Below are 15,338 nucleotides of genomic sequence, written 5' to 3'. Positions count from 1 at the left end.
TGAACACGAATTGCTCGTGATGTGGTGTGGTACCTTAAAGATGATTTTGATTAAAGTGTGTATCAAACATTTACAAAAAGTTCAAATGGTTAAATATTGTAGCTCCCTTGAAGAAGTTGAGTAGTACTATTATAGAAGCTTGACGATTTTTTTATATTTATTATAACGACCAGCATACACACATCACCGTCCACTAGCGGAGTCCCGTTTGAAATCGGAGCAGATGCTCCGTATGAAATAGCCCTCAAATGATTGGATAGACGGCAGCAACTGAGGTTGACATTGTTGTTAAGAAGTCATGTGACTTCGAATTGAAAATATTTATGACTATTGAGGGGTAATCTGAGACCAGGTTCAAACTCTAGGGTTTTCTTTGTAATCGTTGTCACGTATATCCAAAAATTACTACGCGATTAGAACCAACCCAAAATCGAGCCAGGTACCCTTCTCTCTCTCTCTCTCTCTCTCTCTCTCTCTCTCTCTCTCATCGTCTATATTTCTGTTTGCTGTTTTCTTTTATGGTTAATTTAGATGCTTAAACACGACATGTTTTGGGCCCTAGTAAATAATCACTCCTTGGAACAGTATTGTGATGTCCGATCCACACACCATTCAAGTTTCGAAAAGAGGTTACAACCCTTTGGAGGGATTCAGAGATAGATTCTGAAGAGGTTGGGCAAGCTGGAGAATTAATCTGTAAAGGTAAGCCCTTTGATCGACATATTGATTTGTAGGCAAAGAAATAGAAGTTTGAGTAAATGTAAATGTGCTGTCATGGTCCAGAATTGTAGCAATTGGGTAGATTTTTTCAACTTTCAAGTGAGGAAGTGAACATTAGGGCAATCGAAAACGGGGGAAAAGCAGAGAAACAAATAGGAGTTTGAGTAATTGTAAATGTGATGTCATGGTAAGAATTATTGTTGAAAGGGTAGATTTTTTCAAATTCAAGTGAGGAAGTTAAGGTTAGGGCAATTGAAAATGAGGGCCAAACAGAGGGAAAATACATTAGGGGAAATGAAATAATGTAAGAGAGTAAATAGGAGTTTGAGTAATTGTAAATGTGCTGTCATGGTGCAGAATTATAGTTATGGGTAGATTTTTCCTACTTTCGGGTGAGGAAGTGAATGCCGGGGCAATGGAAAGTGGGGGCAAAACAGAGAGAAAAAATCACTTTTGGGAAAGTAAGTAATGTAAGCATTAAATAGGAGTTTGAGCAATTTCAAAAGTGCTGTCATGGTCTCGAAGAATTATTGTTATAACTTAAAGGGTAGATTTTTCAACTTTCAAGTGAGGAAGTGAACGTTAGGGCAATCGAAAACGAGGTGAAACAGAGGAAAAAAATACTTTGGGGAAAAGTAAGTAATGTAAGGAGTAAATAGGAGTTTTGAGTAATTTTAAATGTGCTGTCATGGTCCAGAATTATTGCTATGGGGATTTTTACAACTTTCAAGTGAGGAAGTGAACCTTAGAGCAATCGAAAATGGGGGCAAAACAGAGAAAAAGAGAATACTTTAGGGGAAATTAAATAATGTAAGGAGTAAATAGGAGTTTGAGTAATTGTAAATGTGCTGTCATGGTCCAGAACTATTGTTATAGGGTAGATTTTTCGACTCTCAAGTGAGGAGGTGAACGCTAGGACAAATGAAAAATGGAGGTAAAATAGAAGGAAAAGTAACTTAAGGGAAACACGAATAATGTAAATGGGGGTATAACAGGGAAAAAATGGGTAACGAAATGTAGCAGTTATTCAATAGGGAAGACATGGTTACGATTATTGCCTAGAATTATAGATACTGCGTAGATTTTTTAACTTTCAAGTGAGGAAGTGAACATTTGGATAATTGCAATTGGGGGTATATCAGGGAAAAAAATGCTTGATGGAATGTGATAATGTAAGGAGTATTTAGTGGGAAACAAAATGGAGTAGTTATTGTTAATAGGTAGACATGGTTAAAAATATTGCCTTTCCAGTTTTGGGTTTGCAATTCTCAATTGATTCACATGCACTTTATGGTGTCTACAACTTGAAATTGTTGAACTCATTTTCGGAAATGACGAGTTGTAAACTTTTACTTTGTATATTTGGAGAAACTCACTTGCACTTTGGTTCGATAATACCCTTGTTTTCAGCATAATGTATTGCTTCTATTGCTCTTTCTTATTTGAATCCGGTTGCATGGGTTCAAGAGACACTGCGCTGCCACCAACCCCCCTCCAAGAAGAATTGTGCTCTGCTCCCCCTTCCCTACACAAAATCGACGCCTTTGCATTTGTGTCATACTGTTTCATTCGCTCAAAGAACTGCTGCCGCTAGGTAAATGAGCAAGATGGAAGGATAGCTTGAAACAGGCGAGTAGAGTAGAATATTCATAGCTAGTTTCTGTGATGGGAAGATGGGACAGAGAAGAGAACTCTAGATTCCAAAAAGACGTGAAACTCCTCTTCTATTCCTTCTTTCCGTTCAAGCGGCCCGCCTTTATTCATCTATACCAGCTGGCAGCTGTCACGCACGACCCAATGGGAACTATTTCCACGCCCCGCGCTTGTAGCCGCAGAACCGAACGTTTGGCTTGGCTGTGCCCTTTATCCTGTCTTCATCAAGTGGCATGGGGCACGCCAACCTAAGCAAAAGCACAAGAAGAAAGGAATGGTCATTTTCTATGTAGAAGGATATATTCGATGCATGGTCTACTCCTGCTAGTGTTCCTCATTGATGGGTCAAGTAGGGCGATGGCATTTGATCATGAAAGGCATTTGATCATGAAAAGCATCCACTAGTAAATAGACACGATTCATGGTCTAGGGAGCTATCAAAGAAGTATATCAACTGATCAATTTTTATTAGGTTCAGGGGTAAGATTTTTTATTCATTTTTACTTGCGGTGAAAGACAGTCTTATTATACGACTAAAATAATGATAGAACAGATGGTAGTTGGAAGCAATAGTGGAAAACAACCAACTTATAAACAAATAAAAAATAGTGGAAAAAAACCCTCTCTTATGTTATGTTGCATCACGGTTTGAAGTTTCAGAAATGGTAGCTTTATTGCAACAAAGGAACAATAGCAATGGTTATTAGAATGGCAACTCTGCCATTTTGATCATTTGAATCATAAGCTCATAGCATTTACATGGACTTAATTTTTTGAAAGAAAAATGAATCTTCTACGAAGAGCATAAAGTGAGAAATAAGTCAAGAGCAAAATTACTTATGTGTATAGTTTACTTTGGGGATCGTGGACATCAATTCAAAACAGGAAGTCATGAAACTGATTGGTTGAATTTTTGAAGGAATTGGGTAGTTGCAGTCCAATAATCGGTTTTGTCTTCATGTTTCACATGTTGAAGAGTTTTGGGTAATGGCCTTAACTTTATTTCATGACTATGCATCATTAAATGCTTTTATGCATCATTAAATGCTTTTACTGATTAACCAAATAGCATGGATACAATTGTCAATACTTGTGACCGGACCCAGCGGAATATTTTGTATTAGGTTGGAAATATTTTCGATTAGTGATGCACGGAACGAGGCATTTCGCTAACTAGGGCCCGTGAATTACGTAAGATTTTGAGCTTGGTTGCTTTCTGTTAAGTGTTAACCTTTATGTGGTTTACTGTCGCTCTTATCTAGTTTAGTTCCAGCTCATTATTTTCCACTCTCTTAGTCGGTAATTTTAGTTTATTTGAAGCTGTCTTTGTATCCTTCAACTCACCGCCCTTTACAGGTGTATTATTCTGCCATTCTTATCAAGACTTTTGAGTTTGGCTTTGATGTGCTGTCTTCGTGCAAATTGTCATGCACTACTGGGTTTTCTGGGGTTATAGAATAGAGGGTCTGCTGAACCTAGAGCAATGGCAGCGTCTAGTAAGTTCAATATGTCTTCTGGTAGCCCGGATAGGGCATTATATGCCCAGCGTGGGTCCTATACCACTGCTTCATTGGACAGATCGGGTAGCTTCCGTGAGAATATGGAGAATCCAATCCTATCATCACTTCCGAGCATGTCAAGAAGCAGTTCTGCCATATCACAAGGAGACGTGCACAACTTCCTCCAATGCTTGCGGTTTGATCCAAAGTTTGGCCGACAAGTTGATTTTAAGCGTCTCACAAGTGTTGCTGTTGGCATTCCGGTGGATGATTCTCTATCTGCTTCTTCAAAAGTCAAGCCTACATCTTCTCCTCCTCTGGACGAACTCAAACGGCTCAAGGCTGGTCTTCGCGAAAACTCCATCAAGGCCAGGTATTTTTTTGTATGTAATATTATACTTTGACATAAGAATGATGATGTATTTAGTTTATGATGTTGTCTAATGTAGCAGGGAACGTTTGAAGATTTTCACTGATGCCTTGTCCCTCGTGAACAAGTGTTTCCCGAGCATCCCATCAAGGAAGAGATCTCGGTCAGATGCTTTATCTGCTGATCGATCGAATACTTTATTCCCTACTGATCGGGCAGTTCTAGGGTCAGGCATTGGTAAGATGGGAACACAAAGTCATGCCATTTCAAGTGGTTTTGAAGAGCCGCCAAAGTCAGAAGAAAGGACCAAAATTGCCATACCAAACAAACGGACCCGAACTTCTATGGTGGATGTGAGGGTTTGTTACTCGGACTTTTTGTTCTTTAATTAATTTTTTCCTTGAGCCATTTTCTTATCAAAAGAGGGTAAAAAGCTTCCCTATTCATATTTGTGATGGCATATTCTGTTTTCTCAATTTTACACTGTGATCTCATTCAATAATGCCATATATGTATGATTGCATGGACATGACTAGATCTTCATTATATGTACTACTTATGCAATCAACACATTTGTCTTTTGTTTTTTTATTGGTGTTGGTCCATTACACAGTCCTAAGAAGCATGGACTTGTCTATGACCTGGATGCATATTTAATGAATACATATTGAATGATGGTTTTTATCTTGACAACGTCAATATAAATTGTGTTTTGTATACTGATTTGGTAGAGAACTTTCCTTTTATTTTATATGAGTTATTGATATTAGTTTGTTAACCACCAACTCATCTAAAAGCTTAAGCTGTTAGACAGAGGGGCAACTTTATTACTTATACTTTCAGCACGCCCCTTCACGTGTAGCCAGGCTCTCCTCCATAAGCAGGCTAAACACATGTAAATATTTTAACATTGGGTAGGCGGTGAGGTTCGAACACAGGATCTATTGCTTGCTCTGATACCATAGTAGATTGTTAACCACCAACTCATCTCAAATAGCTTAAGCTGTTAGAGAGAGGGGCAACTTTATTACTTATACTTTCAACAATTGAGATACATTGATGACATATAGGTACTTAAATATTCGCATCTCCCAACGTGTCCGTGTCCTAGCTTTTGAAATAATAATGTATCCGCTTGACTGTGTCGTGCCGTGTCCGTATTTGTGGAGTCACAGTCCGCTACGCTTGTCATTTTGTTGTATTTATAACTTCCTTGAGTTAGTTCCCAATGTGTGCTTATGAGTGACAATGCTCTTCGCTGACAATTTGTTTCCCACTTATGAATGGAAGAGTGTAACATTTCCAAAGGGTGCTGACATTCCAATTTTGATTGATCTAGACTGATGTACGGGCAAATACTCCTGCTAGGCCATCTGGGAATATGGACAGGGATAGGGAAGTGTTAAGACTTCCACATAGCGGTGCAGCTCAGGTTGAAGAGCGGTCATTAACAACCAGCGGTGATGGTTGGGAAAAGACAAAGATGAAGAAGAAGCGGTCTGGGATAAAGCCAGATGTTTCTCCAAGTACAGTGGCACCCAAACCTATTGATGGCTACAGGGAACCCAGGCAAGGAATGCAGCCAAGGCTTCTTGCCTCCGATGGGTTCAGGTAATGCTTTTCCATCAGGCCCTACACAACTCATTTTGTGGGCTCATTCCTTTTTAATTTCATTGAGCAATGTGTGCTTCCCCATCTTGTGTGTATTTTCTATACATTTGTGAAACCTAGGTAAGCTCCATGCACTCCTCACCTGATTCGGGATAGAGCTAATTTACAAAATAAAGTCGACTACTGTGAGCTTGACCCATATTACAACCCAAGCACATCCCCTGCTGAGAAATATTGGAATTTCCAAAATACCCACGTAAAGAAATTAAAGATAGGAATAAAAATTGAGCTAGAGCATAACTGGCCTAAATTTCCTGATAATGTCTCTTCACTAAGTTTAATTTTTCTTGAGTTTCTTATAGCTTGCATAAAAATCTTGCAACCTCGTTAAGCACTTTCTTCATGTTACGAATTCGCCCCTTTTTTCAGTGTTTCACATTTGATGTGATTAGGTCTTTTGGGTGTTAGCTGTTTTTATTATTATTATTATTAATGAATAAAAAAGAAAGAAAAATGTGGTGTTTCTATCTCATCCCTTTAAGTAATGATCTAGTCTTCTACCCTTCCAACTCACCTACTCATAAATTATCAACCTCCTTAACACCCCCACCCCTCTCAGCCTCTGTACCCTCTGATATACCTTCCCTTGCTTCCTTCTCATTTGTGTGCTTCACTTCTTGACAGTTTAGCCATCCACTCAACTCCACCTTGTTAGAGCTTGTCCCACATTGGTTAATATAACTTCCAAAACTAGTATATGAGCTTGGGCGGCCTCCCCACTCATTGTCAGTTAGTTTTGAGTTTGATGCTTTAACATAGCATTAGAGCTAGGCTTCGGAGGATTTTGGACAAGACTCTCTTGATTGTTTGCCCTGTTCTTTGTGCCTTAATCACACCTCATTTCGTTGTTCGTTGTGATCTGTATGTCATGGATCAGTTGTTTACCTCTTCACATGAGGAGGAGTGTTAGAGCCTGTCCCATATTGATTAATTACACCCTCCAAAACTAGTATATGAGCCTGGGCGGCCTCTCCAAGACTCTCTCGATTGTTTGCCCCGTTCTTTGTGCCTTAATCACACCTCATTTCATTGTTCGTTGTGATTTGCATGTCATTTATCAGTTGTTAACCTCTTCACATGCGGAGGAGTGTTAGAGCTTGTTCCATATTGATTAATTACAACCTCCAAAACTAGTATATGAGCCTGGGCGGCCTCTCCACTCTTTGCCAATTAGTTTTGAGTTGGATGCTGTAACACACCTAACCAAAAGTTTGCATACTCCACATGTTCAAATATTAATTCGAGATTTGCAACTTTTTTGCAAAGCAGAAGTTGGGAGACCCTCCATCTTATAAAATCCTCCCTAAGCAACATTTTCTTGAATCTGAAGGGACTCGGGGCCACACAGGCCCACGTGCAAGAACAATCGGGCACATGATCTAAAATGTGAAGAGGCACTTTCTTGGGGTACAACGATTTCCTTTCTTAAAAACTTTCGTTCAGTTTACTGTTTACCAGATGTATCATTGTTTGTTACCTATTGCTAATTGGCACTATTGCATGTTGTAATGTTTTGAGAGTAGATGTTGAGACCCAGTCCTCCTTTGAATTGTCAGAAAAGAAAATGTCTTCATAAGATCTGGGTTATGTAGTTTTGTTTCGAAAACATTTAACCTCTTTGGCAATATTTTAGTTCTGTTTTTGGTTCAGTGGACATGTTCTGGAACGGGCTATTAAAAGAGACACTAGTTTGCATTCACCGATTTTCATATGTATCTGGATGTAGGCCGGGAGTTGCTAATGGAGCAGTGGGAGTTGGAAAAGCAGATGCCGTGTCGCAACCAACTAGCTTAGGCATGCGGTCTTCCATGCCTAAGCCTGACCAGGACAACAGCTCCATTCTCCATGATAGAAGAGATCGTCCGGCTGCTTCCTCAGACAAAGAAAGGGTGAATGTCAGAACTGTAAACAAGTATGCAGAGCATCCTAAACACATCTCTTGTTTACTTCAATACACTTCTCAAACTCTCAAATGTTTAACATTCTCTCTCTCTCTCTCTCTCTCTCTCTCTCTCTCTCTCTCTCTCTCTCTCTCTCTCTGTATATGTATGCCTATACCTAAGCAAATCAAACCAAGCCTTGTTTCCCAATCAATTGGGTCGGCTACATGCATCCTTTTTAGCGATTCTGCTCTATAAGGGCTATGTTAATCCATTATTTTACTAAGTTTATATCTTTTTTCACAATTGCATTTCATGTTAATGACGGCCTTTCTCTCCCCTTAGCATTGCCATGAACAGTGATCTTATCAATTTTCCTTAACTGATGCATGGCCTCAGTGTGTGTTTATGTGACCTAACCACCTTGGCCGATTTTCTCTGAGAACTATCTTCTATCGGTACTACTCATGTATATGTGTGTAATTATACATGTATATGCTTGCGCACGTACAATCGTGTGTACATACATATTGTATGTGTGTAATTATATATGTATATGCTTATGCACATACATTCATGTGTACATACATATTGTATGCATTATGTGTTTCCCTTTCGGATTCTCATTTCATTGAAAGGTAGTATTTTCTTTCTATAGCCAATTTCCTTCTGATTTTTGTAAGATTTTAGCCTTATCATGGGGGTTTATGCAGATCTTGTAGTGTTTACATACCTTGATCCTTACTTTGTCTAGGACAAATTCCAGGGACGATTTCAGTGCAGCTAGCCCTACATCAAACACGAAAATGAATTCTGCTGCTAGGGCTCCAAGATCTGTTTCAAATGGTTTGCACAAGTTGTCCCCTGTTGTTCAACGAACTACTGTTGCCAATGACTGGGAGCTTTCTCATTGTACAAGCAAGAGCACTGCTGCTGCTGTTGGTGCTAGCACTCGCAAACGCACTCCATCAACTCGCTCTTCATCACCACCTGTTACCCATTGGGCTGGCCGAAGGCCACAAAAGATTTCCCGCACCGCTAGAATTACAAATTTCGTTCCTATAGTTCCGAGTAATGATGAGAGCCCTGCTTTGGATGCCACATCTGAGGTTGCTGGTAATGAAATTGAGGCAGGCTTAATTAAACGTTTGTCCAGTAATTCTCCACAGCAAGTTAAATCCAAGGGTGACCATTTTTCAACGGCTGCATTGTCAGAAAGTGAGGAGTCTGGTGTTGCTGAATTTAAGTCCAGGGATAAGGGTGAAAAGGCTGAGGAGGTGGATGAGAAAGCCAGTCAGAATGTTCAAAGGGTTTCAACTCTGGTGGTCCCACAAAGAAAGAATAAGCCGGTCAGTGGGGATGACCTTGGAGACGGCGTTCGTAGGCAAGGGAGGACTGGACGAGGGTTTACTTCCTCAAGATCTTTGATGCCAATGGCAGTAGAAAAGATTAGCAATGTGGGAACTGCAAAACAACTCAGAAGTACCCGACTTGGTCTTGATAAGTCTGAAAGGTTGGATATTTTCTTCCTCCCAGTCTTTTTGAGTTTTTGCTTTAATGGATGCTGTTGTTCTCTGTTTTGATGATTTTCGATTTTTCTGATTGATCTCTTACCATGCATTTTGCGTCTTGTTCAGCAAAGTAGGTCGTCCACCAACTCGGAAACTTTCTGACCGTAGGGCTTACACACGTCAGAAGCATACTACAATCAGTACAGCAGATTTTCTTGGTACTTATATCCCAGTTATCCAATATTTTCTTTATGAGTCATTCTGAACTGAGTGTTTTTTTCCCCTAGTCCTCTGACCACTTTCTGTACTTCATTAGTTGGTTCAGATGATGGGCATGAAGAACTATTGGCTGCAGCAGAGGCTGTTATTAATCCTGGTGCTGTTTTCACTCGAGGAGTTCATTGTTTTTAACATACTTTTTATTCTAAGTTGAACTTTTGATTGAGCTAATTTTTCATGCAGATCATTGCTTTACCAGCTCATTCTGGAGGAAGATGGAGTCGTGCTTTAGTTTTATATCAGATGTAGACATAGCCTATTTAAAACAACAGGTATTTTATTGCTTTTTCTTATTACATTACACAAAATTGTCTTTAGTTGAAATGCATTGTATAGGAAGTAACTATATTTACCGTTTTTGTCTATCATACTTGGTACGGGCACTGTTTGAGAGAAAGGAATATGTTTTTTCAGTAATTTGGTAGCTGATGTTGTTATACCTATTTTAGTATGGGCTAGTTGTAGGTACTTTGAGAAATTGTTCTCCGTAAAAGAAAGAAGGAAAGCGCACAGTTCTAATTTCTTTCCATTGTTTCCCTTTGCTTTTGAATATGAATTGTTTTGTCCTTTCATAAGATCCAGTTCTTTTTTCTTATCGTTGGCCAGTGACCACAAAATGTTCTAAAAGCTTAAATTGCTTATATACTCAACATGCCCCTCACATGTGGCCATGCTCTTCTCCTTTAGTGGGCCAAACACATGCGGGTAGTGTGTGATTTTTGAAATCAATGATCTATTGCCCACTCGTAAGAATATGTTAAAGTGTTGACCAGTGCAGCAACTCATGATAAAAAATGAAAATCTTAGCATCTAATTATTTACATGGTCTACAGATTTGGTAATACCAAGTTGAAGGTGCCCTTCAGTCATTTACTTCGAATAGTACCACTTTTCCACTTGATGCTATTTGAAGCATGATGGCCTTCTGTTCAGGATTCATGATGTCTTGTAAGAGTTTGATTGGATATATTGTAGAACTCACTCGTACTCTTGTCATAAAATGCAAATCTAGATGATAGCTTAATTATTATAGGATAGTTGATTGAAATTGCAAAGTGGGAATTTCTTCTCATATTGAACTTAGAGTGGAACTATTCTGAATAGTCTTCAATTTTTACTGTTACAGGGAAATAGTGGGTCTGCTGCGTCTGCGCCACTACCAGTACAAGTAGATTTTGGGAGTTTCAGTACTGTCCCTAATGGATCTGGATTGGTTGAACCCGACAGAGATACAAGTGAAACAAAATACCCTGCAACAAGAAGTAAAGAGATTCCCCTCTGCCAGAGACTCATAGCAGCCCTAGTTTCAGAAGAAGGAAACGAAGAGCTCTGCTACAGCGGGAGTGAAGACCTTGACTTTGACATGTATGGATCTGGAGTTGAGTTAGACCCACTAGAATCCCACGCTTTGAATAACCGGTTATTAGGGAACTTTCAGCTCGCTGGACGTTCTGGTTTGAACGGTTATAGGATAACTGCCAATGAGAGGCCCCATAATGAGCTGGACCACAGTTTGCTAGATACTGATGTAATTGCTATACCGGGAAAAGGGTTGATTTCAAATTTCGGATACTTGCAAAATGGTTTGCATTCTGACCAAGAAATGGCGCCTGACATGACCTGTTCTGTGACCGAGTATGGTAACCTGTCCATAGATGAAAGAATTATCCTGGAGATGCGAAGTGTTGGACTTTATCTAGAGCCAGTGGTATGTCCTTTGTTACACAGATACTTTCTTTTCTCTATCGGCCCCTCCTTTTTCCTCCATGTTGATTTTTGTGTTGAGGGGCTGGAGGGATGTTTTTTGTGTTTTACCTGCTTGTTTCATCAAAAAGATTGGCAGCCATGAAGGCATCAGTTCTTCCCCCCCACCCATAATAATTAAAAATAGAAAAACTTAGACCATGGTTGTCCACCTGACATTTTATTGAAGGGGCACATGATGAATTTTCTTTTTAGTGCGGTGATGCTGTTTCAGCTTTGTTACAATCGCTTGAGTTTATATTTAATGTTGATTTTCCCCCTTTATTCAGCCTGATTTAACCCAAACAGTGGATGAAGAAATCAGTGAGGAAATCAGTACGCTGGAGGACATGTACCATGAGCAGGTAGTTTCTGATTGCGAAGTGAAATCTCTCTCTCTCTCTGAATTCTGTGCCCACAAGTATGTTTTTCTATATTATTCATAATAATGGTACATTTTTCCACTTTCACCCTTTGTAATGTGTGCACATTGCTGCATACATATGCGTTGCATGGTGGGATAAAGCAATAATGATATTGCCGGATTCATTTGAGTTGGTTGCATTTATGTTTCTTTTTGGTCCACTGGAGTTGCTCACCACGGTAGATATCAGTAAACCTGATCAAACCTTGATGAAGGTGATAGTAGATCAGATGTATCTGGGAACGAACACCTTGAGACTTGACTTCTCAGAATTGTGGCATCTCCTATGTCTTATCTCCTGTGAACACATATCGAAACTGTCGCTTTCCCATTCTTCCACAGTCTATAGCCGTGCCAATAGATTTAGATTGGTAATTGGAACAGTAATTAGCATTTCTATCATGTAGCTTTTTGTTGATAGCTATGGTTATTCAATTGATTTGTAATGAATTATTTTGATTCCTTGGGACTTCTCTCACAGTTTAGTTGATAATCATAGGTTACAAAGAAGAAACCATTGCTTGGCAAACTGTTAAACTCTGCTCTGGCGAGGAGAGAGCTTCAAGAGAAGTAATGATTTTGTTGATAACTTTGATTGCTTCAGAGCTTTTGTTAATTTGAGCAACATCTTTCTAATCTGCTCATTTTGGTGTTGTAGGGAGTTTGAACATCGTGCTCTTGACAAGCTTGTGGCTATGGCTTTTGAGAAATATATGGTAAATATTTCGGATGTTTTGCTTTATCATTTGAAGTAAATAGTTGCGTTTCTTTATTTTGTTTTTTTCCCATTTTGCCTTTCGAATAAAAAAAAACATGAAAGTGACCCAGTTTGTGTTCAGCAGAATTGCCGGGGTTCCAATTCCTCTGGGGGAAAGAGCGCCAGCAGTAAGATGGCCAAGCAAGCTGCTCTAGCTTTTGTTAAACGGACATTGGAGAGATGCCAAAAATTCGAAGATTCTGGCAAGAGCTGCTTCAGTGAAACCTTATTTAGGGATATGTTCCTTTCTAGTTCGTCACGCCACCATGATGTGCAACTAGTTGATCATACTGCTGTTATTGAATCGAGCAAACAGTATACCAACACATCTGGTTGCTCTTTGGAAGTTAGAGTTTCAGGTACTTCATTTGAGGCCTTGCAGCTAAATTTCTTGGGAGCTGGCTATGTGTCCATCATGCCTATAAATTTGCTTACCTTATTTCTACCCCTGTCCCTTACTGTCAGCCCATCTTTTTTTTATTGGGATGTTGCAAATTCTTAGTCCTCTTTGAGAAGTCGAAGGATAAAACTTGTACTTCTCAAAAACATCTCCACATAGGGCTAATATTATATTCAAAAGATGGAATAAAGGGGTACAACTGGTATTGAATGCTTTTTAGTCAAGTTCACTGCATTTATTGCACATCTTTTTTTAAAGTTTGAATCTGCAAAAGGGAAATACATTGAGGGACAGGGAATAACGTGAGTATTGTGCATTAGTAAAACTTCGCTGCATGATTTTCTCGCCTTATTGATTTTTTCTTTGTAATGCAAGATGTCAGTTTTAACTGTGATTGCCTCTTTGCAGCTACGATGGGTGCTCAGCAAAGCCCTTCTTTCAACAACCATGACATCTATTTTTCTAATCCACTCCTTTCTGCTAATCATTCGTCTGAACAAACTAATGGTAAGGAGGACACATGGTCAAATAGGGTGAAGAAAAGGGAGTTGTTGCTTGATGATGTTGGAGCTCCTTCAGGTATTGGAACTTCTCTTTCCAGCAGTGCAAAAGGAAAAAGAAGTGAGAGGGATAGAGAGGGTAAAGGAAACAACAGAGAGGTTTCATCTAGAAATGGTACTGCTAAAATCGGCCGGCCTGCATCGGGCAATATTAAGGGGGAAAGAAAGTCTAAAACAAAGCCTAAGCAGAAAACTCAATTATCTGCTTCTGTCAATGGCTTACTTGGCAAGTTACCAGAGCAAAATAAAGTGACATTATCCTCAGTTTCAAAGTCAGGTGAGGTTACTAGAAGTGGCAGTGTTAAGGAGAAGGATGAGTTCAGCTTGGGTGTATTAGAAGAACATGAGGCCATCGATTTATCCCATTTGCAACTCCCTGGAATGGATGTTTTAGGCGTTCCTGATGATCTTGGTGATCAAGGGCAGGACATTGGTTCATGGTTGAACATTGATGATGATGGATTACAAGATCTTGATAACTTTAATGGCCTTGAAATTCCAATGGATGACCTAGCAGACTTAAATATGATGGCTTGAAGTTACTTTTCCTTTGTATGTTCCCGTGTTCGGTATGGTGTTCAAAGGAAAACCAAAGTCACTGTGCCCTAGGAATGACCAACTACTTGAGTGGTCATTTGACTCTCTGGTCCATAACTAGACTGTAGATCATTCCTGAGACTCCTGCACAAGTTGCTTTCCAAGTAGCCTGTCGGATGTTTTGGATTTTGCTCCCCTTTTAAGTTGGTGACCTTTGACTGTAATGATCTTTTTGTTCACCGCGTAAGCCAGCATGTATTAGTCATTATATCTTAGTAAACACTGTATTCTGGTTGTAGCATTTACAAATCAGAGAACAATACCTTTTGTACATAAGCTTTGTGTTCCAATAAAATCATCTCTCTCTGTGTAGTAATATGCAGTGTGCATAATATATGTTTCTCTTAATCTCTTTTTACTGTTCCATCTTTTCAGATTGAACCACCAACTTAGTTGCAGTTTTTGCCAAAACTGTGTAGAATGGCATTGTAACCTGTTCAACGTGTGTTTATAAAGGATTTCTTTTCCAAGGTACAAGTCTTTTTTTCTTTTTTTCCTGGGAGGGTGGGTAAAGGATAATCTACCAAGAAGAGTTGTGATTTCATCTGTGATGGTGACTTCCGAGTTTTGAGCAAAAAGATAGTATCAGGTCTTGGGTAATAGTTTTCTGCTTAGCATCTTTGGTGCAGATTTTACTGTGAGTTCGTAGTGCAGGTTTTTGGTGCTTTAATAATACACGGGTCTAGCAGGTGTTGAGTTTTTCTTGTTACTAGTTAATTGTCGGAAGATATATTGTCGTGTGTTGAATTCTTTTGGCAGGTTTATCTGCTGTTTGTATATCATTCAAAGGTGCCATCTTGAGTAGGGCAACAACTTACAATTTAGTTTCATGTCTTCGTTAAATTTTCAAATCCTATTTCTATCTTCAGAGTTCAGACAGGTAAACAGATCTATGTCAGCTGACTTGAAATCCTTGCCTGTGTAACACAGTGGCGCTGCAGCTGGAGGTCTCTACTTCCAGTTGATGCGTTGAGGCAACGTACAGCTGTAAGAGTCTTTCTAAGCCTATCTTACCACATTTGACTCATTTGGTACTTGGGTGTCGCTCTTTAATGCTTGTGTTTTAATTGGAACCTCTTTTTTGACTTTTGTTTTTTGGAATTGGGGCTACCAAAATTTCACTCCCTTCATTTTTTTTTCTGTTCATTTATGGTTTCAGAACTACTGTGTGATGATTAAGTACATTTCAAAGTTAGGATGGATAATGTGATTGTTACTACTTAATCATTCATAGTATTGCCTACCTTTTTCCTTCTGTTTTTTTATAGTACTTT

The 15,338-nt window shown here is 39.2% G+C and overlaps 1 protein-coding gene across 13 annotated transcripts; it reads left to right on the top strand.

Moving 5' to 3' along the window:
* The first annotated feature begins 437 nt into the window (after window positions 1–437).
* LOC131325380 (uncharacterized) lies at window positions 438–14,380 on the top strand. 13 transcript variants are annotated; one of them, XM_058357618.1, is made up of 16 exons: window positions 441–702; window positions 3,730–4,245; window positions 4,322–4,415; window positions 4,503–4,595; window positions 5,582–5,853; window positions 7,640–7,825; window positions 8,548–9,306; window positions 9,431–9,522; window positions 9,621–9,680; window positions 9,767–9,855; window positions 10,710–11,291; window positions 11,617–11,691; window positions 12,250–12,320; window positions 12,409–12,466; window positions 12,590–12,866; window positions 13,316–14,380. In XM_058357618.1, the coding sequence occupies exons 2-16, from the start codon at window positions 3,857–3,859 to the stop codon at window positions 14,002–14,004; spliced, it is 3,786 nt and encodes a 1,261-aa protein (XP_058213601.1). In that variant the 5' UTR covers window positions 441–702; window positions 3,730–3,856; the 3' UTR covers window positions 14,005–14,380. The 13 variants fall into 13 exon arrangements, with proteins under 13 accessions (XP_058213589.1, XP_058213601.1, XP_058213600.1 ...); XM_058357617.1 differs by having other exon boundaries at window positions 442–702; window positions 4,325–4,415; window positions 4,503–4,601; XM_058357616.1 differs by having other exon boundaries at window positions 442–702; window positions 4,503–4,601.
* Window positions 14,381–15,338: the final 958 nt, after the last annotated feature.

This window comes from Rhododendron vialii, chromosome 5a (assembly GCF_030253575.1).
Source record: "Rhododendron vialii isolate Sample 1 chromosome 5a, ASM3025357v1".
Taxonomy (NCBI): Eukaryota; Viridiplantae; Streptophyta; class Magnoliopsida; order Ericales; family Ericaceae; genus Rhododendron; species Rhododendron vialii.
This window is presented reverse-complemented; position numbering and strand designations above follow the sequence as displayed.